A 25,093-nucleotide genomic window follows, 5' to 3' on the forward strand; every position below is an offset into this window, starting at 1 on the left:
ACACACCTCGCCCACGATTTCACCCGGCAGTGAATTCTCTTCTGAAGTGTTCAGTCAGTGGTCACTGAGAGCCATCAACGCCTCCCTGCCTCTTTCTCCCCTTGAGCGCCAGAGCGGTGACAGGGACGGCCGGCCCACCGGGAGGAAAGACTCCCGGTAGCCAAGCAGCCCGGGTTTCCCCACCCCCTTTTCCCTTCCGAGCCAATCAGGAGCTATGGTGGGCGTGACCGCTCGCCCCGCACCTGCGCGTTAAGAGGAGGGCGGCGAGGCACCGAGGCGGCTGTGCCTGCCGCGTCCCGTGATGAGGTCGTGGGTGGTCGGCGCCAGGCTGCTGCTTTTGCTGCAGCTGGTGCTGGTGCTCGGAGCGGTGCGGCTCCCTCCCTGCACCGACCCTCGGCACTGCACCGACCCTCCGCGCTATACCCCGGACTGGCCTAGTCTGGACTCCCGGCCGCTGCCGGCCTGGTTCGATGAAGCCAAATTCGGGGTGTTCGTGCACTGGGGCGTGTTCTCGGTGCCCGCCTGGGGCAGCGAGTGGTTCTGGTGGCACTGGCAGGGCGAGAAGCTGCCACAGTACGAGAGCTTCATGAAAGAGAACTACCCGCCGGATTTCAGCTACGCCGACTTCGGGCCAAGGTTCACGGCGCGCTTCTTCAACCCCGACAGCTGGGCTGACCTCTTCAAGGCCGCTGGGGCCAAGTGAGTGACGCCGCCGCGGGAGCGGGCGGGGCGCCCCTGCCCGGGCGAGGGCTGACCCTCGAGCACCGGGAGGGCCTTAAGCTGGTGGGAATCGGGCGGGGTGGGGGCGGGGAGGAGGCGAAGAGATATGCCGGATCACACAAGTGTCCCTGTGACCTCAGATGTCGGGGGTACTCTGTTTTGCCTCCCGAAAGATGCAGAATTGTATGTGTCACGCCAGATCTTAAGCTTGAGGATTAGAAGGAAATAAAGGTTTCAGGTTGGTGGTGGCCTTGGAAAGCCCTTGCTGGACTTGAAAAGACCTGAATATGGGGAGGATTGAGCTAAGTGATACGTAAAGTCAGTCCCCTGCGGATTAGCAAGACAATCAAGGTTCCAGGATTTTAACGAGAGGTCGGGAGTCTGATCCTAGTTCAACTGTGAACTTGAACAAGGCCTTTTACCTCCCTACCGCCTCCTTCCATGGCTGTACCCTGGAATTGTGTACTTCCTTTCAGCTTTAATATGTCCCAGAGGGAAGGAAGTTCTGATGCCCAGTGTATTTGGGCAACAATATAGACTCTGTGTCATCTGCTCTGCTCAATGCCTTGCATGTAGAGAGTGCTCATGAAATTGTTTTGAGCACTGTTGCAGCTTGCATGTGAATGGTTCAGAGAACTGAAAATGTAAAGCTTGGATGGGAGGAGGCAAGGACTCCCAAGTCTGTTGAAGGCTGGGGCCGGTCCTGAAGGAGTCATCCTTGAAGGCAGGATGTTGCAGGTATTAAGTCAAGGAATGGTGACCCTCAGCTTCAAGGATGAGCTTGGTGGCTGCGCGAGCAGTGGTTTGGATGAGAGTAAGAGAAGACTCAACACATGGACATCACCAGATGGTCAACACCGAAATCAGATTGATTATATTCTTTGCAACCAAAGATGGAGAAGCTCTATACAGTCAGCAAAAACAAGACCGGGAGCTGACTGTGGCTCAGATCATGAACTCCTTATTGCCAAATTCAGACTTAAATTGAAGAGAGTGGGAAAAACCACTAGACCATTCAGGTATGACCTAAATCAAATCCCTTATGATTATACAGTGGAAGTGAGAAATAGATTTCAGGGACTAGATCTGATAGAGTGCTTCATGAACTATGGACGGAGGTTCATGACATTGTACAAGAGACAGGGATCAAGACCATCCCCATGGAAAAGAAATGCAAAAAAGCAAAATAGCTATCTGGGAAGGCCTTACAAATAGCTGTGAAAAGAAGAGAAGCAAAAAGCAAAGGAGAAAAGGAGAGATATAAGCATCTGAGTACAGAGTTCCAAAGAATAGCAAGGAGAGATAAGAAAGCCTTCCTCAGTGATCAATGCAAAGAAATAGAGGAAAACAACAGAATGGGAAAGACTAGAGATCTCTTCAAGAAAATTAGAGATACCAAGGGAACATTTCATGCAAAGATGGGCTCAATAAAGGACAAGAATAGTATGGACCTAACAGAAGCAGAAGATATTAAGAAGAGGTGGCAAGAATACACAGAAAAACTGTACAAAAAAGTTCTTCACGAGCCAGATAATCACGATGGTGTGATCACTCACCTAGAGCCAGACATCCTGGAATGTGAAGTCAAGTGGGCCTTAGAAAGCATCACTACGAACAAAGCTAGTGGAGGTGATGGAATTCTAGTTGAGCTATTTCAAATCCTGAAAGATGATGCTGTGAATGTGCTGCACTCAATATGCCAGCAAATTTGGAAAACTCAGCAGTGGCCACAGGACTGGAAAAGGTCAGTTTTCATTCCAATCCCAAAGAAAGGCAATGCCAAAGAATGCTCAAACTACACCACAATTGCACTCCTCTCACACGCTAGTAAAGTAATGCTCAAAATTCTCCAAGCCAGGCTTCAGTAATACGTGAACCATGAACTTCAGATGTTCAAGCTGGTCTTAGAAAAGGCAGAGGAACCAGAGATCAAATTGCCAACATCCTCTGGATCAAGGAAAAAGCAAGAGAGTTCCAGAAAAACATCTATTTCTGCTTTATTGACTATGCCAAAGCCTTTGACTGTGTGGATCACAATCAACTGTGGAAAATTCTGAAAGAGATGGGAATACCAGACCACCTGACCTGCCTCTTGAGAAACCTATATGCAGGTCAAGAAGCGACAGTTAGAACTGGACATGGAACAACAGACTGGTTCCAAACAGGAAAAGAAGTACATCAAGGCTGTATATTGTCACCCTGCTTATTTAACTTCTATGCAGAGTACATCATGAGAAACGCTGGGCTGGAAGAAGCACAAGCTGGAATCAAGATTGCTGGGAGAAATATCAATAACCTCAGATATGCAGATGACACCACCCTTATGGTAGAAAGAGAAGAAGTACTAAAAAGCCTCTTGATGAAAGTGAAAGAGGAGAGTGAAAAAGTTGGCTTAAAGCTCAACATTCAGAAAACGAAGATCATGGCATCCGGTCCCATCACTTCACAGGAAATAGATGGGGAAACAGTGGAAACAGTGTCAGACTTTATTTTTCTGGGCTCCAAAATCACTGCAGATGGTGACTGCAGCCATGATATTAAAAGACGCTTACTCCTTGGAAGGAAGGTTATGACCAACCTAGGAAGCATATTCAAAAGCAGAGATATTACTTTGCCAATAAAGGTCCGTCTAGTCAAGGCTATGGTTTTTCCTGTGGTTATGTGAGAGTTGGACTGTGAAGAAAGCTGAGCACCGAAGAATTGATGCTTTTGAACTGTGGTGTTGGAGAAGACTCTTGAGAGTCTTGAGAGTCCCTTGGACTGCAAGGAGATGCAGCCCGTCCTTCCTAAAGGAGATCAGTCCTGGGTGTTCATCAGAAGGACTGATGCTGAAGCTGAAACTCCAATACTTTCGTCACCTTATGCGAAGAGTTGACTCACTGGAAAAGATCCTGATGCTGGGAGGGATTGGGGTCAGGAGGAGAAGGGGACGACAGAGGATGAGATCACTGGATGGCATCACTGACTCCATGGACATGAGTTTGAGTGAACTCCAAAAGTTGGTGATGGACAAGGAGGCCTGGTGTGCTGCAATTCTTGGGGTCACAAAGAGTCGGACACGACTGAGCTGAACTGAAGAATGAAGGCAGGTAGGTTTTCTAGCCTCTGGCTTAGGGCAGTCTTCCACTGTTTTGTTTCAGATGACTTCCAGCTTTTAGTTTTTCTTGGACTTTAAGTCCTCACGTACTAAAGAGAAATTACAACTGATATTTAGTGTTGCAATTAAAGGCATGGGAATATCGGATCAGATCAGTCCCTCAGTTGTGTCTGACTCTTAGCAACCCCATGAATCGCAGCACGCCAGGCCTCCCTGTCCATCACCAGCTTCTGGAGTTCACCCAGACTCACGTCCATCGAGTCAATGATGCCATCCAGCCATCTCATCCTCTGTCTTCTCCTTCTCCTCTTGCCCCCAATCCCTCCCAGCATCAGAGTCTTTTCCAGTGAGTCAACTCTTCGCATGAGGTGGCCAAAGTACTGGAGTTTCAGCTTTAGCATCATTCCTTCCAAAGAAATCCCAGGGCTGATCTCCTTCAGAATGGACTGGTTGGATCTCCTTGCAGTCCAGGGACTCTCAAGAGTCTTCTCCAACACCACAGTTCAAAAGAATCAATTCTTTGGCACTCAGCCTTCTTCACAGTCCAACTCTCACATCCATACCTGACCACAGGAAAAACCATAGCCTTGACTAGACGAACCTTTGTTGGCCAAGTAATGTCTCTGCTTTTGAATATGCTATCTAGGTTGGTCATAACTTTCCTTCCAAGGAGTAAGCGTTTTTTAATTTCATGGCTGCAGTCACCATCTGCAGTGATTTTGGAGCCCCCAAAAATAAAGTCTGACACTGTTTCCACTGTTTCCCCATCTATTTCCCATGAAGTGATGGGACCGGATGCCATGATCTTCGTTTTCTGAATGTTGAGCTTTAAGCCAACTTTTTCACTCTCCACTTTCACTTTCATCAAGAGGCTTTTTAGTACTTCTTCTCTTTCTGCCATAAGGGTGGTGTCATCTGCATATCTGAGGTTATTGATATTTCTCCCGGCAGAGGAGGAGTTCACTGTCTTTCAGAAGCCTTAGAAATCCATAATTTTCAAATGAAGAAGTTAAAGTCTGGGAGACAGTCCTTTGTCCAGGACAAGTGCCCTTACTGTGGACAAGATAACTGGCCCAGATAGAGGAAGGGAACTAATGTCCTAGACTCCAGATCCCATGACACTAAGATGAAGGTTCTTTCCAGCACACCAGGGGTCTGTAACCATGACCAGAGGGATCGGTCCTCTGCCGGTTTTTTTGTAAGTTTCTTGAGCAGGATTTTTACATTTTCAAAAACCTGTTTTTAAAAAGTAGAAGAAGAATATAGCACAGAGAGGACTGTGGTCCACAGAGCCTGAAATACTGTCTAGCCCTTAAAATCCTGAGCTCCCCACATCAGCCGGGGATAAATTATCACGTTGGGCACCAACTGTTCTTCTGCCTTAAAAGTAAATGAAATGTTGAGTGATTTGGTTGTTATTTCAACACTTGCCTTTTCTCCCCTTTTTCTTTTGCCTTTTGTCATCTCTGTAAATTGATATGGGCTTGATAAACATCTTACTTTTTGTCATCTGCTCTTTTTGTAGAGATTTCTTTCTGCTTTAGGGCAAAGGCTTGTTTTTCTTTGTTTGTTTTTTAATGCTTAACATTAATACACAGAAGGGCTCAAGAACTGGAGAGCCAGTGCATACATATTTTCCCTTACCTATTCCTTTCTTCCTTCTTTCCTTCCTAGTCTCCTGTTTGTCTGGGAACTAAGGACTGTGGCTTCCTCAAATTTGCTTTCATTCCTGGAACAATACCCAAGGGGTGTTGTGACTGAAGCAATTCCCTGGATATCACTAATATAGTCACTCATACAAGTTCAGTTGACCCTTGAACAACACAGGTTTGAACTTCATGGGTCCACTTATATGCAAGTTTTTTCCAGTAAATATATTGGAAAAATTTTGGGAGATTTGTTATAATTTGAAAAAACTCACAGAAATATCAAAAATTAAGAAAAAAGTATGTCACGAATGCATGAAATATATAGATACTAGTTTATTTTACCATTTCTGTGTGTCTGCTCGGTCACTCAGTCATGTCTGACTCTTTGTGACCCCATGGACTATAGCCCACCAGGCTCTTCTGTCTCTTAGGTCTCCTGCATTGGCAGGTGGGTTCTTTACCAATAGCGCCACCTGGGAAGCCCATATTAAATCATAAAATGCATTAAATTAATCACAGTACATACTGTAGCTCTGTCATAATTTTGTAGCCACCTCCTATTGGTGTCCTGTTGGTGAGCTCAACTGTCGTGTCCACTTAAAACACCAAGTGATGCTAATCTTCACATGAACACTCATCCCTCTGATAAATTACCTATCACAGTAAAAAGTCATCTCTCATGTCCTCAAGTATCTTTCATCTTGTTTAGTGCAATATCATAAACCTTGAATAACACCATGACACCCATACAGAGCTCCCCAGTGATGCCAGAAGTGCTCCCAAGAAGCGGAGAAAATTAACATTACAAGAAAAAGTTGAATTGCTTGATATGTATTGTAGATTGAGGTCTGCAGCTGTAGTTGCCCACTGCCCTTCCAACATAAATGAATCCAGCGTAAAAAAAAAAACAAAAAAAGCTGTCATTGCAACTATGCCGTAAGGTGTGAAAAACCGTGCACTTATTGCAAAATATCTTTTTATCTCTTATTGAAAATGCAGCTTTGATGTGCGTGCTGGATTGCTATAAGAAAGGTATACATAAAGACACTAAAATGATTCAAGAAAAAGTGAAGTCGTCACATGACAACATAAAAGGAGGGTGAAGGATCTAAAGCTGGAGAATTTAATGCCAACAAAGGATGGTTTGATAATTTTCTCGAGAGGTTTGGCTTTTTAAATGTCAAGATAACAGGAGAAGCAGTTACTACCAACCAGGAGATGAGTTCCCAGAGGCCATTGAGAAAATCATTGAGGAGAAAGGGTTTCTGTCTATCAGCTTTTGCTTTTTTTTCCCTTTTGTTTTTTGGTGACCCCAGGTGGCATGCGAGATCTTAGTTGGCCAACCAGGGATCGAACCTGTGCCCCCTGCAGTAGAAGTGCAGAGTCTTAACCACTTTACCCCCAGGGAAACCCCTGAACAAGTTTTTAATACAGATTAAAGTGGGCCATCCAATGGAGGAGAAATGCCTCCAAGAACATTTATTAGTGAGGAAGAGAAGTAAGCACCAGGATTTAAGTCAGGAAGGGACTTCCTAACTCTACTGTTTGGTGCAAATGCGATCAGGTTTGTGATTAAGACTGTCCTTTTCTATAAACCTACTAATCAATGAGCCTTGAAGGGAAAAGATGACACAAACTGCCAGTCTTTTGGTTGTAAAACAAGTAGGCCTGGACAACGAAAACCCTTTTTCTGGATTGGTTCCATCAGTGCTTTGTCCCTGAAGTCAGGAAGTACCTTGCCAGCAAGAAACTGCCTTTTAAAGTTCTTTTAATATTGGACAATGCCCTGGCCACCCAGAACCCCAAGAGTTCAACAACAAAGACATTGAAGTGGTCTACCCCAAACACAACATTTCTAATTCAACCTGTCGATCTAAGGGTCATAAGGATCTTTTCTTTTTGTATTAATTGATTGATTGATTTGGTTGCATGGGGTCTTAGTCGTAGTGGATGGACTCTCCAGCTGTGGCATGCAGGCTTTGTTGCTCCAGGGCATGTGGGATCTTAGTTCCTTGACTAGGGATGGAACCTGCATCCCCTGCATTGCACAGCAGATGCTTAACCACTGGACCACCAGGGAAATCCCCATGGTGGACTTTAAGAATCTTTAAGGCTCATTACACATGGTACTTGATGGAAAGGGTTGTCAGCACAATGGAAGAGAACCCCGATATAGACAGCATTGTGAAAGTCTGGAAGGATTACACCATTGAAGATGCCATTGTTGTTATAGAAAGAACCATCAAGCCCAAAACAATAAAATTCCTGCCAGAGAAAACTGTGTCCAGATGTTGTGCATGTCTTCACAGGATTTACAACAGAGCCAAGTAAGGAGATCATGAAAGAGATATGGGGGGTGGGGGGAGAGAAGGAGGGGAGAGGTGCAGGGTTTCAAGATAGGGATCTTGGAAAAATTCAGGAGCTGGTGTCCTCACACTTGAGGAACTAACATAAGTCAGTTTGATGGAGATAAGTGCTTCTGAACAAGTGCCAGACAATGAGGAAGAAGACATAGAAGAAGCAGTGCCAGAAAACACATTGACATTAGACAGTCTGGCAGAAGGATTCTGATTATTCAGGACAGCTTTTGACTTCTTTTACCATATTGACCCTTCTATGACATGATATGAAACTAAAGCAAACCGTGGAAGGATTGGTATCGTATTTGTCATTGTTTTGTCATGAAGTCGTGTCCAGCTCTTTTGCAACCCCATGGACTGTAGCCCAGGCTTCTCTGTCCATGGAATTCTCCAGGCAAGAGTACTGGAGTGGGTTGCCATTTCCTTCTCCAGGGGATCTTCCTGACCCAGAGATTGAACTTGCATCTCCTGCACTGGCAAGTGAGTTCTAACAGTCAGACAGAAATATATGAGATATTTCCATAACGTTACCCTGAATGCCCGCCTCTCCTGCCTCCTGTCCACCTCCTCCTCCTCTTCCACCTCTGCCACCCCTGAGATGGCAAGACCAACCCCTCCCCTTCCTCCTCAGGGTACTCGTCGTGAACACCTTTATGGTGATCCACTTCCACTTAATGAACAGTAAATCCTTATGCCATACAGTTAATAAACCTATCTGTTGTGTAAGTGTGTAAGTGTCTTCATGAGATCTGAGAACCGAATGGCAAGAACTGTATGAAACGTTTTGGGTCATCATCATTGCAGTCACCGCCTAAGTGTTCATCTGTAGACCATCACACGCAAGATTGGCGTGGAAGTAAATAGCCAATCCTTACATAAGCAGAAAGTAAGCGATACTTCTTATAAAATTAATAATATCTTTCCTTACTTTTTTAAAACTTTGCTTTCAAATAATTATATTACCATACAGTATGGCATCTGGTCCCATCACTTCATGGGAAATAGATGGGGAAACAATGGAAACAGTGTCAGACTATTTTTTTAGGCTCCAAAATCACCGCAGATGGTGACTGCAGCCATGAAATTAAAAGACGCTTACTCCTTGGAAGGAAAGTTATGACCAACCTAGATAGCATATTCAAAAGCAGAGACATTACTTGGCCAACAAAGGTCCGTCTAGTCAAGGCTATGGTTTTTCCTGTGGTCATGGATGGATGTGGGAGTTGGACTCTGAAGAAGGCTGAGTGCCGAAGAATTGATGCTTTTGAAATGTGGTGTTGGAGAAGACTCTTGAGAGTCCCTTGGACTGCAAGGAGATCCAACCAGTCCATTCTGAAGGAGATCAGCCCTGGGATTTCTTTGGAAGGAATGATGCTAAAGCTGAAACTCCAGTACTTTGGCCACCTCATGCGAAGAGTTGACTCACTGGAAAAGACTCTGATGCTGGGAGGGATTCGGGGCAGGAGGAGAAGGGGACGACAGAGGATGAGATGGCTGGATGGCATCATTGACTCGATGGACGTAAGTCTGGGTGAACTCCAGAAGATGGTGATGGACAGGGAGGCCTGGCGTGCTGCGATTCATGGGGTTGCAAAGAGTCGGACACGACTGAGCAACTGCACTGAACTGATGCACCACCTTCCAGTCCCCTCTCATAATTAAATAACTATGTATCAGACTGTTAGGGAAATTAAAATGGAGGTACTCTTGTTCAGCCTTCAGAAGCAAGACAGCAGGCCTCTGACCGACTTCTAACCTTGCATGGACCCTGCCTGGATGACATGTCTGCCTGTAAGCATACCAGTTGTTACCAGCAAGTCAGGCAGCACCTTAGATAAGAGAGGATCTTGGAATTTCCTGAGCCCCTGGAGGTCTGGAAAATCTTGTGATTCACAAGGTGAAACAGCATTGTAAAAGTTAAAGGAAAACCAGAGCTGTGTGCAAATTGATGATGATATCAGTTTGTGTCCTGGAGTTATAAGCAGGAGCCCCCAAATCTGCAATTTGAAGTCTCATGGTGGGGTAGACCCACTTGCCTGGGACCCTTTTCCCAACTGGGACTCCAGATTGCTGTTACTTGGGACTTTCCATCTCTGTTCAAGTCTGGATATAGGTTGGTGGCCCATTTTGGTGATATGCACACTGTTACTTCTGTTATTTCTGTTTCTTTTCTTTTAACGACTGTATGTTGTAATTAAGTTATCTATTAAATATTGAAATTGGTTATTATGTATGTAACCAGCTGTTTCTTTTGTTAACAAATCCTTCAAACCTAAAACAAAATTAAAACCTTCAGCAAAACTCAACCGATGTATGAGACAGGGTGCTCAGGGCTGGTGCACTGGGTTGACCCTGAGGGATGGGATGGGGAGGGAGGTGGGAGGGGGCTTCAGGATGGGGAACACATGTACACCCATGGCTGATTCATGTCAATGTGTGGCAAAAACCACTACAATATTGTAAAGTAATTAGCCTCCAATTAAATAAAAAAAACAAACTCAACCTATCATCACATTCAAATGACTTTTTAAAAAATGTGACAATGTTTCCAATCCCATATTTTGAATATGAGTATAATACCATATGCCATAAAAATTTTATAATGATTCATTCATCAGTTATAAGCTAGGCTATCATGAAGCAATCATATTGATTGTGCTAGGCTACTATAAAGCAATCATGTTGCTGTTTCTTCAGTATCAATGAATGAATCATTAGAACTACAAATAAATATGAATTGCTTTTTCACATTAGCTTTCCAGCTTTGATATTTAGTGTTAGGAATAACTATAATGTCTACAGTGTTTTGTATCATGTAAGACAGTATTGCTGTGGATACTGACAGGTGGTTCATCTTGTAAACAGACAATGTAAACTTATGGTATCAATAAATCCAGTACATATGCCCAATCTCCAACTAACACAACATCGTAAAGCAACTGTACACCAATAAAGTAAACAAATAAATGCAGTGCAGTACTATAATGTATTTTCTCTTCCTTATGATTTTCTTAAGAGCATGTTCTTTTCTCTAGCCTACATCATTGTACAAATACAGTATATTATACATATAGCATACAAAATGGGTGTTAATCGACCATTTATGTTATTGGTAAGCTTTCCAGTCAAGAGTAGGCTATTAGTAGTTTAGGGCGAAGTCAAGAGTTACACATGGATTTTCTTCTGCAACAGGGGTCAGCAGACACCTGCTAACCACCCCCTAACCACCACATTGTTCAAGGGTCAACTGTACATTTCCTGTAGTTGAGTTCCCTCAACCATTTTAAAAGCCTCAGGTGTGCCAGGTAAGTTGGTGCTCGTGGCCCACTGCCCACTTCCTTTGCTCACATGGTTTCAATGTTCACAGGTATGTAGTCCTGACGACAAAGCATCACGAAGGCTACACAAACTGGCCAAGCCCTGTGTCTTGGAACTGGAACTCTAAGGATGTGGGGCCCCATCGTGATTTGGTTGGTGAGTTGGGAACAGCCATCCGGAAGAGGTGCGTGTCCACGGACAGTCACCCCATCTTCGCTTTTGATCTAACCACCCAGTATCATGTGCCTTCTCTTCTCTGCTGTGTTTTCTAAGTTTGCATTTAACCAGTACATGGGAGGGTTTCTGGCCCTGAATTGGCAGTGTTTGAACCTTGGCAGTTTTCATGTGACCCAAAGTGACAGCATCAGAGAAGTGCACAGCCCTCTCTGGTTAGGTGAAGGATACGCAGCAGAGACCACGACGCTGCACTTGTGCTCTTCAAAGGATTCTTTCTGGGAAGCCTTCCAACCTAGGGCCTTTTCCAGTGTCTGGTGGAGGCCAGGGTTGTGTCTCATCTTTGTGTCCTCCTTAGCTGTCAACCCAGAGCTTTGTAGGCTTCATGGAAGGTTTAGATGAGTGGTAAATCAGGAGAGGGCTGAAGAGGGCAGTTAAAGCAACAAAAAGGAAGGTAAGGCATCACTCGTGATTCTAGGTAGTATTTCTAATATCTGCCACTTAAGATGTAACTTTCCAAGGTCAAAGAGCTGGGAAGGGGCAGAAATGGGATTTGAACCCAGGTGCTCTGATTTTGGACCCTACTGTTCTGAGTATATTTGCCTGTAAGGAGGAAAAGTGGTATTTGTGTCATGCCCACTCAGCTCTGTTGTGATTTGGCAAACTTGATGTCCTATTTAAGGGGTAGACCAGCTACTTATTTGTATAAATACAGTTTGATTGGAATACAGTTGTGTTCATTCACTTACGCATTGATTCTGGCTACTTTCAAGCTCTAATTGCAGAGTCAGAGTAGAGATAGCAAGGCCTACAAAGCCTCAGATATTATCTGGTCAAAAGCATTTGCTGACATATGTCACCTGTGAAACATTCAGTTCCCCAATACTGTGCTCTGCTAATAGTCCTGCTGTAAAAGTCTGAGACGTTGATTAGATCTGGACTCTTAAGAGCCTTGATTTTCACCTTCTCTGTTTCTAGTCACTGAATCACATGATGAAATTCTTAACTTCAGTTCTTTCTGCTTTATCTATGCCATTGCAAATGTTATCCTTACTTCTTGTATTATAGCATTTCCAAAACACTCACTCTTCTTAATTCACAACAAGTTTTATTGTGTATGAAAATAGGTAAATGTAACCATATTTTGTTTCAGGTATATTAAGAACTATTAGTAAATCTTATATGAAACTAAATTAATTTCAACTGCACAGAAAATGGTACTAACGGTTCTTTCTGAGTGATGAGATTTTGGATATTCTTGGTATTTGTCTCCATTTTCCAGTATCTCTTCAATATCTATTATGATCAACAGAAAACATTTTTAATAGGACTATATATTATTGAGATAATTGACTTAAAAGACAGAAAATGGTTTAAATAACATTTTGGTGTTAAGATAATTTATGTATAAAGATAATTTGTTATCTGCTAAGTCGCTTCAGTTATGTCCAACTCTTTGTGACCCCATGGACTGTAGCCCGCTGGGCTCCTCTATCCATGGAATTCTCCAGGCAAGAATACTAGAGTGGATTGCCATGTCCTCCTCCAGGGGATCTTCCTGACCCAGGGATGGAACCTGTCTCTCTTGTGTCTCCTGCGTTGGTAGATGAGTACTTTACCACTAGTGCCACCTGGGAAGCCCAATTTGTTATTTGTATCATCAAAAACAAAGGAAGCCAATCATGTTGCTTAAATGAATGATAAGAGATAATTTAAGGAACTGGCTGTAGGTCCTGACCCCTGTATGCCCTAATGGTAAATTTCACTGAGATGTGAAAATCCTGGCAACTGATTTTTCTTAAAATATTTTTTCTTTGCTTAATGACAGTTGCTGTCCTGTTTTTCTGTTTCAGGAACATACGCTATGGACTGTATCACTCACTTTTAGAATGGTTCCATCCTCTCTACCTACGTGATAAGAAAAATGGCTTTAAAACCCAGTACTTCGTCAATGCAAAAACAATGCCAGAGCTCTATGACCTTGTTAACAGGTACAAAACATAAGTTGTTTTAGCCTTATGACTTTCATCAATGACATCTGAGCTGCTTATACTGTTGAGGGGAAAGGGGTAGGGGTGGGATATGAAAAAACTCTAGAAGACATCAAAATAGTAATGAGTAATCGTTGTGTTAAGACAAAGTATACTTTTTCTTTTTGCTTTTCAAAACTTCCATAGTATGGTCATGCTGATTTTATAAACTGAAACAGAACTGAGGATGGTAGTAAGTCAAACCTCAGTTAACTCCTTCCATACCACTTTCTTTGTCAGGAGCTTGGAGAAGGGCAGCATGGTCTAATGGACCCTACAGAGGGTTTGGCATCTGGCAGATTTGTATTTGAATCCTGCCTCTTGTTACCCTCAAGCATTTTCTTGGCTGTGCCATGCAAGCTTGTGAAAAAGCTGGCTTAAAACTCAACATTCACAAAACTAAAATCATGTCATCTGTTCCCATCATTTCATGGCATATAGATGGGGAAAAAAATGAAAATAGTGACAGACTTTATTTTCTTGGGCTCCAAAATCACTGTGGGTGGTGACTGCAGCCATGAAATTAAAAGACATTTGCTCCTTGGAAGAAAAATTATGACACACCTAAACAGCATATTAAAAAGCAGAGACATTACTTTGCCAACAAAAGTCCGTCTAGTCAAAGCTATGGTTTTTCCAGTAGTCATGTATGGATGTGAGAGTTGGACTGTAAAGAAGGCGTGCCACAAAGACAGAAATATAGATCAATGGAACAAAATAGAAAGCCCAGAGATAAATCCACGCACATATGGACACCTTATCTTTGACAAAGGAGGCAAGAATATACAATGGATTAAAGACAATCTCTTTAACAAGTGGTGCTGGGAAAACTGGTCAACCACTTGTAAAAGAATGAAACTAGAACACTTTCTAACACCATACACAAAAATAAACTCAAAATGGATTAAAGATCTAAACATAAGACCAGAAACTATAAAACTCCTAGAGGAGAACATAGGCAAAACACTCTCTGACATACATCACAGCAGGATCCTCTATGACCCACCTCCCAGAATATCGGAAATAAAAGCAAAAATAAACAAATGGGACCTAATTAACCTTAAAAGCTTCTGCACATCAAAGGAAACTCTCAGCAAGGTGAAAAGACAGCCTTCAGAATGGGAGAAAATAATAGCAAATGAAGCAACTGACAAACAACTAATCTCAAAAATATACAAGCAACTCCTCCAGCTCAACTCCAGAAAAATAAATGACCCAATCAAAAAATGGGCCAAAGAACTAAATAGACATTTCTCCAAAGAAGACATACAGATGGCTAACAAACACATGAAAAGATGCTCAACATCACTCATTATCAGAGAAATGCAAATCAAGACCACTATGAGGTACCATTTCACACCAGTCAGAATGGCTGCGATCCAAAAGTCTACAAATAATAAATGTTGGAGAGGGTGTGGAGGAAAGGGAACCCTCTTACAGTGTTGGTGGGAATGCAAACTAGTACAGCCACTATGGAGAACAGTGTGGAGATTCCTTAAAAAACTGGAAATAGAACTGCCTTATGATCCAGCAATCCCACTGCTGGGCATACACACTGAGGAAACCAGAAGGGAAAGAGACACGTGTACCCCAATGTTCATCGCAGCACTGTTTATAATAGCCAGGACATGGAAGCAACCTAGATGCCCATCAGCAGATGAATGGATAAGAAAGCTGTGGTACATATACACAATGGAGTATTACTCAGCCATTAAAAAGAATACATTTGAATCAGTTCTAATGAGGTGGATGAAACTGGAGCCTATTATACAGAGTGAAGTAAGCCAGGAGGAAAAACACCAATACAGTATACTAACGCATATATATGGAATTTAGAAAGATGGTAACGATAACCCTGTATACGAGACAGCAAAAGAGACACTGATGTATAGATCAGTCTTATGGACTCTGTGGGAGAGGGAGAGGGTGGGAAGATTTGGGAGAATGGCATTGAAACATGTAAAATATCATGTATGAAACGAGATGCCAGTCCAGGTTCAATGCATGATACTGGATGCTTGGGGCTAGTGCACTGGGACGACCCAGAGGGATGGTATGGGGAGGGAGGAGGGAGGAGGGTTCAGGATGGGGAGCACATGTATACCTGTGATGGATTCATTTTGATATTTGGCAAAACTAATACAATTATGTAAAGTTTAAAAATAAAATAAAAAAAGAAGGCGTGCCAAAGAATTGATGCCTTCAAATTGTGGTGCTGGACAAGACTCTTGAGAGTGCTTTGGACAGCAAGGAGATCAAACCAATCAATCCTAAAGGAAATCAACCCTGAATATTCATTGGAAGGACAGATGCTGAAGCTCCAATACTTTGGCCACCTGCTGCAAAGAGATGACTCATTGGAAGACCCTGATGCTGGGAAAGATTGAGGGCAAAAGGAAAACGGGGCGACAGAGGGTGGGATGGTTGGATGGCATCACCAGCTCAATAGACATGAGTTTGAGCAAACTCCAGGAGACAGAGAAGGACAGGGAAGCCTGGTGTGCTGCAGTCCATGGAGTCGTAAAGAATCAGACATGACTTAGCCACTGAACAACATCAATGACCACAACAGCAGTGCAGCTGGTGGGATCTTAGTTCTCTGACCAGGGATCAAGGGATCAAACCCAGGCCTTCAGTAGTGAGAGCGCAGAGTCCTAACCACTGGGCCGCCAGGGAACTCCCTTAGAAGCCTTAAACAGGTTACTCATCTGAGCCTCAGATTCTCACTCTGTAAAGTGACAAGAATGCCTTCTAAGTAGGGCTCAGCATAACATATGAAGTTTCTATCACTATGCCTGGTACAGAATAATAGAGGCATTATTATTCTTAATTATCCTTAAAAATGATGACTTTTACTTTGGGGTTTGTCACTGGTCTTCACCATGTTTTATTCTGCGTTTGCCCTTCTTGCTCCTGGGGGCACTTAGGAGGATGGTGGACCTTTAAAGATTAAGAGGCAGCCGTCTGTGCTTGGACACTCACTGTAGACCAAAAGACGAAAAAACTTGCACCCAGATGACTGCTGCAAGGAAACAGGACGGTTGTTAAGAAACCAACCAGCAAAGCTTCAAGTCAGAAATCCAGTTCTTTTTTTCTTACTGAGTGTATAACCTCGAACAAACTACGTGATCTTTCTATAGCTCAGTTTCTTTACCTGTTTATACATCACAGGGTGTTGTGAAAATGAATGAAGTTAACGAGTATAAAGTGCCTACTACGATTTTTCCTATACAGTAAAACACACACCATCTGTGTTTCTCTCGCCTCTTAGGCAGCCTTTTTCCTGGACTCGATGTGCTGACCTAAGTGTTTACGGAGTACAGCACAGGATTCACTAACAGGCAGATTTACATATGGGTTCCAGCTCCTATTACTTACCAGCTTTGCACCTAAAACAAAGTTACTGAGCAATACATTCTTGCTTTCTTAAGTGGGACTAATACTGCTTACCTTAGAGGTATAAATACATACACTCATAAGGCTCAGAGTAGTAATATGAGAAAGATGCAACTGTGGCTCAAGTGAATTCAGTAGATTTTTATGATCAAAGCTCTGGGTAGTTGTCCCCCAAAATGCATTTGATGGAACAGTTCAAGCTCTTGCTGCTGCTGCTGCTGCTAAGTCACTTCAGTCGTGTCCGACTCTGTGCGACCCCATAGACGGCAGCCCACCAGGCTTCCCAGTCCCTGGGATTCTCCAGGCAAGAACACTGGAGTGGGTTGCCATTTCCTTCTCCGATGCATGAAAGTGAAAAGTGAAAGTGAAGTCGCTCAGTCGTGTCCGACCCTCAGCGACCCCATGGACTGCAGCCCACCAGGCTCCTCCGTCCATGGGATTTTCCAGGCAAGAGTGCTGGAGTGGGTGCCATTGCCTTCTCCGGTTCGAGCTCTTAACACATCTTAAAAGCAGAAACAGTAATCCTGTAGTTCTGGAGCACCACTCTTTTCGTTGGAATCAGTTTCTGGAAGGAAACCAAATTGTATACACACTGAATAAAGCTTTACTTTTTAATCTAAGACATTTTAAAAAAAGATTGGGAAGAAATATACCAAAATGCTGTATATTAAATGGTGGTTGTGTTAGCTCACAGGTGTGTGCGTGGTCATTTTCATCCTTTAGTTTTCCGCTTTCTCTGTACCATGGTACTTTCAAAATAGGAGGAAATTAATTTTTAAATATATGTGGCAAAGATAGGTCTGTCAGACTTGACTGTGACTGGATTCAGATGATAAACTTTGTTGTAATTGTGTGTCTCTCAGGTATAAACCTGACTTGATTTGGTCTGATGGAGAGTGGGAATGTCCTGACACTTACTGGAACTCTACAGATTTTCTTGCTTGGCTCTACAATGATAGCCCAGTTAAGGTATGTGATTATATGACTTCTCCCTTATTTATCTGTTATGATAAAACACAATGTGAGGAGCCAAGATCTGGAGTAATAACCGTAATGACAACAGTGACAATAATAAATACTAATCTCAGGACTTCCCTGGGGTTCAGTGCTTAAGTCTGCCTTCACCTTCCAATGCAAGGGATCAGCTTTGATCCCTGGTCAGACAGCTAAGATCCCACATGTCTTGGGCCTAAAAAGCCAACACATAAAACCAGAAACAATATTGTAACAAATTCAATAAGGACTTTAAGTGTAAGCAAATAAATAAATACCAGTATCGATATGGGTGCGGTAGGGACGAGGGAGCTTAATGGATGTGAAAGGTTTCTCCTTTAATTCTTTTTTTTCCCCTTCCTTTTTTTTTCTTTAAGCTTTTTTTCCTTAAAGCTTTCTTTTTCTCCTTTAATTCTTGATTTTTACAAGCTAGTTTTCAAGCTTCTTAAATTTAAGTCGTAGGATAGAAATAGTATAAAGAAGCCCCAGACCACCATAGAGAAAATAAACTGTTAAGCAAATAGACATTGTAAATAAGAAAACCACCCAAAAAATTAATATATAAAACTTATTAAACGATAGGAATAAAATGTGAGAATCTATGACCTCAGCTACTCTATGTTGACTGTGTAGTTTAACTCATATAGGGAAATTTCTTTTCCCTGAGATCCAAATTCTAAGGAAGTTGGAAACTTCGCCTGCCTTGTGCTGTCCCTCAAAAGCAACCTACTACACTGCACAATAGCTGCCCGTTTATAGTTCACATTTCAAGACACAAAGTAGCAGAAGTCTCAATCTTCACCGTAGAAAATTTCAAAAATCTTACAGATTCTAGCTTTGTTGTGCATTTTAAAGAAAAATCTGTGCTCACTTCAGCAGCACATATACTAAAATTGGAACTATACAGAGAAGATTAGCATGGCCCCTGCGCAAGGATGACACACAAATTCGTGAAGCGTTCCATATTTAAAAAAAAAAGAAAAATCTAAGACCAGTTTGAACTGAGCTATCTGGGTAGGTTCATAAACCTCTTAGGATGTCACTGGCTGCTGCTGCTGCTAAGTCGCTTCAGTCGTGTCCGACTCTGTGTGACCCCATAGACGGCAGCCCACGTCCCTGGGATTCTCCAGGCTCCCCTGTCCCTGGGATTCTCCAGGCAAGAACACTGGAATGGGTTGCCATTTCCTTCTCCAATGCACGAAAGTGAAAGTGAAGTTGCTTAGTCCTGTCCGACTCTTAGCGACCCCATGGACAGCAGCCTACCAGGCTCCTCTGTCCATGGGATTTTCCAGGCAAGAGTACTGGAGTGGATGTCACTGGCTAACTATTACTAAATTCAGAAAAGGGGAAGAAAGATCCTATGTGACAATTGGAAGCAAATTCACATTGGTGTTTTGGAACTTTCGGGCTGCGTGGGGACCTCTAGTGGCGAGGCCTGGTGGTTCTTCCCCGGTGGTTCCCCGGCTGGGGTGGCTTAGATGCGGATCCTCGGGTAGGACACTGCAGACCATATTCTACCCACTCTTGTCCTGCGTGCTTTCTCATGCGTTAGGAAAGAGGGTTGTCATGTACTCATATTAGGAAATGACTTTTAGGAGAAGCAGACCCTGATCCTTACCCCTCTGCTGTCTGTAATTCCCACTCCTGACCTCTCTGCAGGTCTTCTCTGGGAGGTCACACCTTCCCCACCACCCTGTCTACGCTATCTTTCCTTATCTTATCTTTCTCTTAACCACTTACCTGGCCCAACATATTTCAGATACCACTTACCTCGTTGCTATCTGTCTCCCTCACTGAAGCATCACCTTTGTGAGGGCAAGAATTTGGGTCTATTCACTCCTACATCCCCAACTCCAGCAACAGTCCTTGGCCCAGTTAGACACAGAGTAAGTACTGGTGGAATGTAAACAAAATCTGGCTCCTGGAAATTTATATTCTTTCCTGAAAGAAGCAAGAAACACTCCTGAACTGGTGTTTAGGTGAATTCCGTGACGCTGATGTGATGTCACATCATAATCGTCCATGTATACGTCTCCTCAGCTAGTCGCTGCTGGATCTCTGAGGGCAAGAGCTGTGACTTGTTTACTCTGGATACCCCAGTATGAGCCTCATAGTAGTATTAAATGTTGACATTAAGTTATTCTATGTAAAGATTTTTCGAAGTTCAGCAAAACCTTAAGGGAAGGAAAAGAATGTTTGATTACTGACTTTGCCTTACTTAGGTAAAGAAAGTCAGGGTTATATAGTGAAAAGCATCCTGGGCTGGATTCATAGTCCCAGCTTTCAGAAACTCTGCCTGGGAATGTGATCTCGGCAGGTCTCCTCTTCTACATCTCTCTTCCGATAGAGTAAGTGGTTTACTAGATAATCTAAACAGGCCCTTCCAGTTCTGACACTACATATTGCTAGACTGGGGTTAACTGCAAATAACGTTTGGAGTTGGATATTTCTTTGTTGTGAAGGGACAGTTCTCTGTGTTGTAAGATGTTTATGATATTTTTTTTTTTGCCCACACCATGCGACCATGCGGGATCTTAGTTCCCAGTCCAGGGATCAGACCCCCACCCACTAGCAGTGTAAGCAGGGATTCTTAACCGCTGGACGGCCAGGGGATTCCCTTGTAATGGGTTTAGAAGAATCCTTGGTCTCCGCCCACTAGGAGGCAGTGGCACCACCCCGAGTTGTGACCAAGAAACATCTCTAGATTTTGCCCTTTGTCTCCTCCAGTTGAGAACCACTGTGCTCTACTGAGTCTGCTCCTTGCTTCCAAACAGGCACCTGACTTATCAAACTGAGTTAGATAGTTTTACCCCCGATGATCTCAGTGCTCCTTCCTCCTTTAGGATGAGGTCGTAGTGAATGACCGATGGGGTCAGAACTGCTCCTGTCATCATGGAGGATACTACAACTGTAAAGATAAATTCCAGCCAGAGACCTTGCCAGATCACAAGTGGGAGATGTGCACCTCCATAGACCAGCGGTCCTGGGGCTACCGTCGAGACATGGAGATGGCTGACATCACAAACGAATCCACGATCATTTCGGTAAGAGGTAGTTATTTGTTAACTGCAGTCCCAGGCTGCCTTCTGGCTAAAAGCGGTGGAAGCACTCTGGATAGACTTATGGGCCGGGAGAACCCGTTCGGGTTATTGAACATACTCATAACACTTGTCCTAAGGAGACAGGTCTAATTACTGAAGAGTTCTGTACAAAGGTGTTCTCCCCAGGATTATTTTCAGATTGACATTGGGCTGTTTCAATTCCTGGCAACCATAAAGGAATAATTCAGCAGATTTGGGGATTTTCCTTAACCATGAAAACGTTTCTGAATGTAATAGGGATTAATGCTTACAGGGTTGATGAAAAGACAAGTTATGCAGTATCACAACTATATAGAATTAACTGCACGAGAAAAAGACCAGAAGGAAACCTCAAAAGTTAATGGTGTGGTGTCTTTGGGGTACTCTAACAGAACCTCCTTTTTAAAATTTTCTGTATGTAGCCTTAATTTTTCTGGACTGCCTTGAAGTGCTACTGTGTGGGGTCACAGGAAACACACACACACACACGCATCCCACCCCAGAAATCTTAAAGACTATATCTCTTTATAGAATGTTTTCCTGAAGGGGCAACATACACATTTATATAGCTCAGGGTATCCTGAAATTCATCAGATCTCTTCCACACCTCCCCGCCCCACCGCCCCACCCCGAGTCTCCATAGCACCTGCTCTAAGTCTCTCATCTCTAATCTCTGTATTCTCTCTGGCTGGCTCCACAGAATCCTTTCAAGGCCAAGTGCTTTGTTTTCAGCTCCCTGGCTGACACTCTGTGCCTCTGATATATGACACTTCCCTCTACATATGGCACTATGGCAGGTGCCAGCTCACGGGTAAGAGCCCATGATCACTCCCTGGAATCTGAGTTAATATATCTCTCAACTGTGTAGCAGAATTTTTCAATTTTCTCATGTAAGCCTATCCTGCTATGAAAATGACAAAAATATATTGTCTTTTCCAAAAGATAGAGGATATTCACAAAACACAGGGAGAACAGCCTAGATTCTTCTTCTTCCCTCCATCTGTGTGTTTTAAGCATTCAGCCAGGCTTGGCATTCAGAACTAGAATTTCCTTGTTTTCTGCTCCTGCCAGGAACTGGTTCAGACAGTAAGTTTGGGAGGCAACTATCTTCTCAACGTCGGACCAACCAAAGACGGACTGATCGTTCCCATCTTCCAAGAAAGGCTACTTGCTGTTGGGAAGTGGCTGAGCATCAATGGAGAGGCTATCTATGCCTCCAAACCATGGAGAGTACAATCTGAGAAGAACTCTGTATGGTGAGTCTAGTCTTCTGCTACAGGTGGAACATCCTGAGCTGGCAACCCCTTGGGTCCGCAGTGGTTACAAGCCAGGCTACGGACTCATCTGGAGGAAACACAAGAGCTGTTCTGTGATGTTAAATGTGTGCCCAGGTTTATGTTTTAGGCCCCAGGGTATCTTTGACTAGTGAGGGAGGTGGGTAGGCTTGGTGAAGAAAGGAGCTACGAAGTATCAATTTGCTCAACCCCTAAAAACAGTCATAGCTAATATTTGTACAGCACCCACATGTGGTAGACTCCATCCTAAATTCTTTCTCCTCATTTAGTCCCCTCAACAATCTCACTGGGTGGATAATGTCACTATCCCTAGGTTACAAGGAGAAAGCAGGTCCAGGGGAGTAATCATCGGCCCAGAGTTACGAAGCTACTAAGCGAAGAAGGCATGATTCATACTTGGCATTGTGGATCTAGTTATTTGATCTCAGGCTTCAGGAATTTTTAAAATTTTCAACTGCAAAATGGGGTGATGATACTTAACTTCCTAGAGTGTGAGGATTAAATAAGCTAACCTATGTAAAGCACCCAGCAGAGTGCCAGGTACATACTAACTGCTCAGTGAAAGACCTCTGCAAATGTTATATCACAGAGCTGGGGGCTTTGCATCAGGAGAAACACGTTCATGGTTCTGTTTTGGATGAGTTTCTATTTAGTGATTTTTTTCACCCTCTGCTATAAGGATGGGCTTCCCTGGTGGCTCAGATGGTAAAGAATCTGCCCACATTGAGGGAGACCCAGGTTCAATCCCTGAGTTGGGAAGATCCCTAGGAGAAGGGAATGGCTACCCACTCAAGTATTCTTGCCTGAAGAATTCCGTAGACAGAGGAGTCTGGCAGGCTACAGTGTATGCGGTCTCAAAGAGCTGCACACCCCAAGTGACTAGCACTTTCACTTTCTCTAAGCATAGTGAAACCTCAGAACAACAGATTTGTCTTGGGAATTTCCCTGGCAGTCCAGAGGATAGAGCTAGACGCTTTCACTGCCATGGGCCTTGGTTTGATCCCTGATCGGGGAACTAAAGATCCCAAAAACCAAGTGGGATGACCAAAAATTTTTTAATTTTAAAAAGGAATTAAAATTCATCTTCATTGCACATCTTGCCCATGTTATACCCTCAGATGTTTTCATATGGATTTAAAGATAAAGAAAGATATGAATAATGAGGAAGATGGCTTCAGTATATGTCACTAATATAAGAGTTAAAAAAAATGTTTTAGGAAAACTTAGAACCCCATACAGAGAAGAAAGGGAAGATACCACCCAGAAAGAGTCTTCCAGGGCTACATAATTCCCACAGAGCTTAACCGTGCTGCTGTGCTTAGTCGCTCAGTCACATCCGACTCTGCGACCCCACGGACTGTAGCCCGCCAGGCTCCTCTGTCCATGGGGTTCTCCAGACAAGAATTCTGGAGTGGGTTGCCATGCTCTCCTCCAGGGGATCTTCCCAGCCCAGGGATCGAACCCAGGCCTCCTGCACTGCAGGCACATTCTTTGCTGTCTCAGCCACCAGGGAAGCCCAAACCTAAATTGGTATCAAGTTACTTGCTCGTGGCAGTGACAGACTGAAGGTCTCGCAATTGGTGGGTAATTGACGGCGGAATGTATAAGGTCATGTGGCAGGATAATAAGCCGGGCATCTTTGACAACGACGTTTCTTTTTTCCCAGGTATACGTCTAAAGGATTAGCTGTTTATGCCATTCTACTGCACTGGCCAGAATATGGAATCTTAAGCCTTATATCCCCTATAGCTACTTCAACCACAAAGGTAAAGAGCCTCCGTCAGTCCTGTTGGAGATGTAGCTCTTTGTAAAGGAATTGGCGAGCCTTCTCTGACCCTTCCTTCCTTCCCCAGATCTCTCCTGTTTCCCTTCTGGGCTGTCTTCCCCGCCCTGGCCCAGTGTAGTTGTTTGCCACCATATTCAGGCCATATTCTGTGCTCATCAATGCATTCGTGTTTTTCCCATTCCCTTTTGCTCTCTGCAGGTAACAATGCTGGGAATCCAAAAGGATCTGAAGTGGTCCCTAAATCCCTCAGGTAAAGGTCTCCTCGTGTTCCTGCCCCAGTTACCACCCACTGCTCTTCCAACTGAGTTTGCTTGGACCATAAAGCTGACAGGAGTGAAGTGATCATTGGAGTTCAAGAAGAAAGGGACACCGCCGGCACTTTGATTTTCCTCTTATATCGCCATCATTATAATAAACGACTCTTCTCTACTCAGAAATCTCTTTTCCAACACATTTTAATAAATGGAACGGATTACATTACACTGATGTCTCACGGGATCAAAGATCTGAGATCCAGTGCTAGCATCTCTCTCTGATCAATAGAAGAGACTGAACAGTTAAGCTCACCCATTCCTACTATTGGGAATTATCTGCAATGGAAACTTCCTCCATCCTCTGTTTCATAACCTGACTGCTTGCTCAGATGACTTCAAGAATAAGCCAAATCGTCCCATTGCCTATGGGAGGTGCTGAAAAGGATTTGGCAGACTCGACTATATGCTATTTATTTAGCATCGGCTGTCGCCAGCTACCCCCATCTGCCCCCAAGAGCAGGAGAGCCTCGAGGGGAAGGAAAATGCTTCCAAGGCTGCTAATAGTAAGCTTTTTAGAAGTTTGCAAAGCAAGCTAAGAGCTCTGACATTCAGTCTGTTTACAGGGATTCTATGAAGAAAATGAATGTGATTCTGCCTTGCTTTAATACAGTCAAATAAATAAATTTGTATGTCAGATCATTTTCTACTAAAAAGCACGTTGTAGCTTTCTTCTTCCAGTTTCTATATGGACTGCTTATAGCCTTATGTTTCTGTTTAAAAAGAAAAAAGAAAAGTAGAAGTTGAGTACCTGCCAAGTCTCCTTAATGCTGAGCAAGAAAGTAATCCCTTTGGTTCTTCTGTTCCTCACTTCTAGTCCCATTCTCTTGAGTTGGCCAGGTGGCATCAGTGGTAAAGAACCCACCTGCCAATGCAGGAGACGT

The 25,093-nt window shown here is 43.5% G+C and overlaps 1 protein-coding gene and 1 non-coding gene across 2 annotated transcripts; both read left to right on the forward strand.

Moving 5' to 3' along the window:
• The first annotated feature begins 238 nt into the window (after positions 1–238).
• Positions 239–24,851, forward strand: FUCA1 (alpha-L-fucosidase 1). Its single transcript, XM_061393346.1, has 8 exons — positions 239–699; positions 11,194–11,328; positions 13,172–13,309; positions 17,608–17,713; positions 20,581–20,781; positions 21,889–22,073; positions 23,779–23,878; positions 24,097–24,851. Exons 1-8 carry the CDS (start codon positions 302–304, stop codon positions 24,238–24,240), a joined length of 1,407 nt encoding a protein of 468 aa, XP_061249330.1. The 5' UTR covers positions 239–301; the 3' UTR covers positions 24,241–24,851.
• LOC133236416 (U6 spliceosomal RNA) lies at positions 18,601–18,707 on the forward strand. The gene has a single exon (XR_009732883.1). It is a non-coding gene; the product is annotated as a U6 spliceosomal RNA (small nuclear RNA).
• Positions 24,852–25,093: the final 242 nt, after the last annotated feature.

Source organism: Bos javanicus, chromosome 2, assembly GCF_032452875.1.
Source record: "Bos javanicus breed banteng chromosome 2, ARS-OSU_banteng_1.0, whole genome shotgun sequence".
Taxonomy (NCBI): domain Eukaryota; kingdom Metazoa; phylum Chordata; class Mammalia; order Artiodactyla; family Bovidae; genus Bos; species Bos javanicus.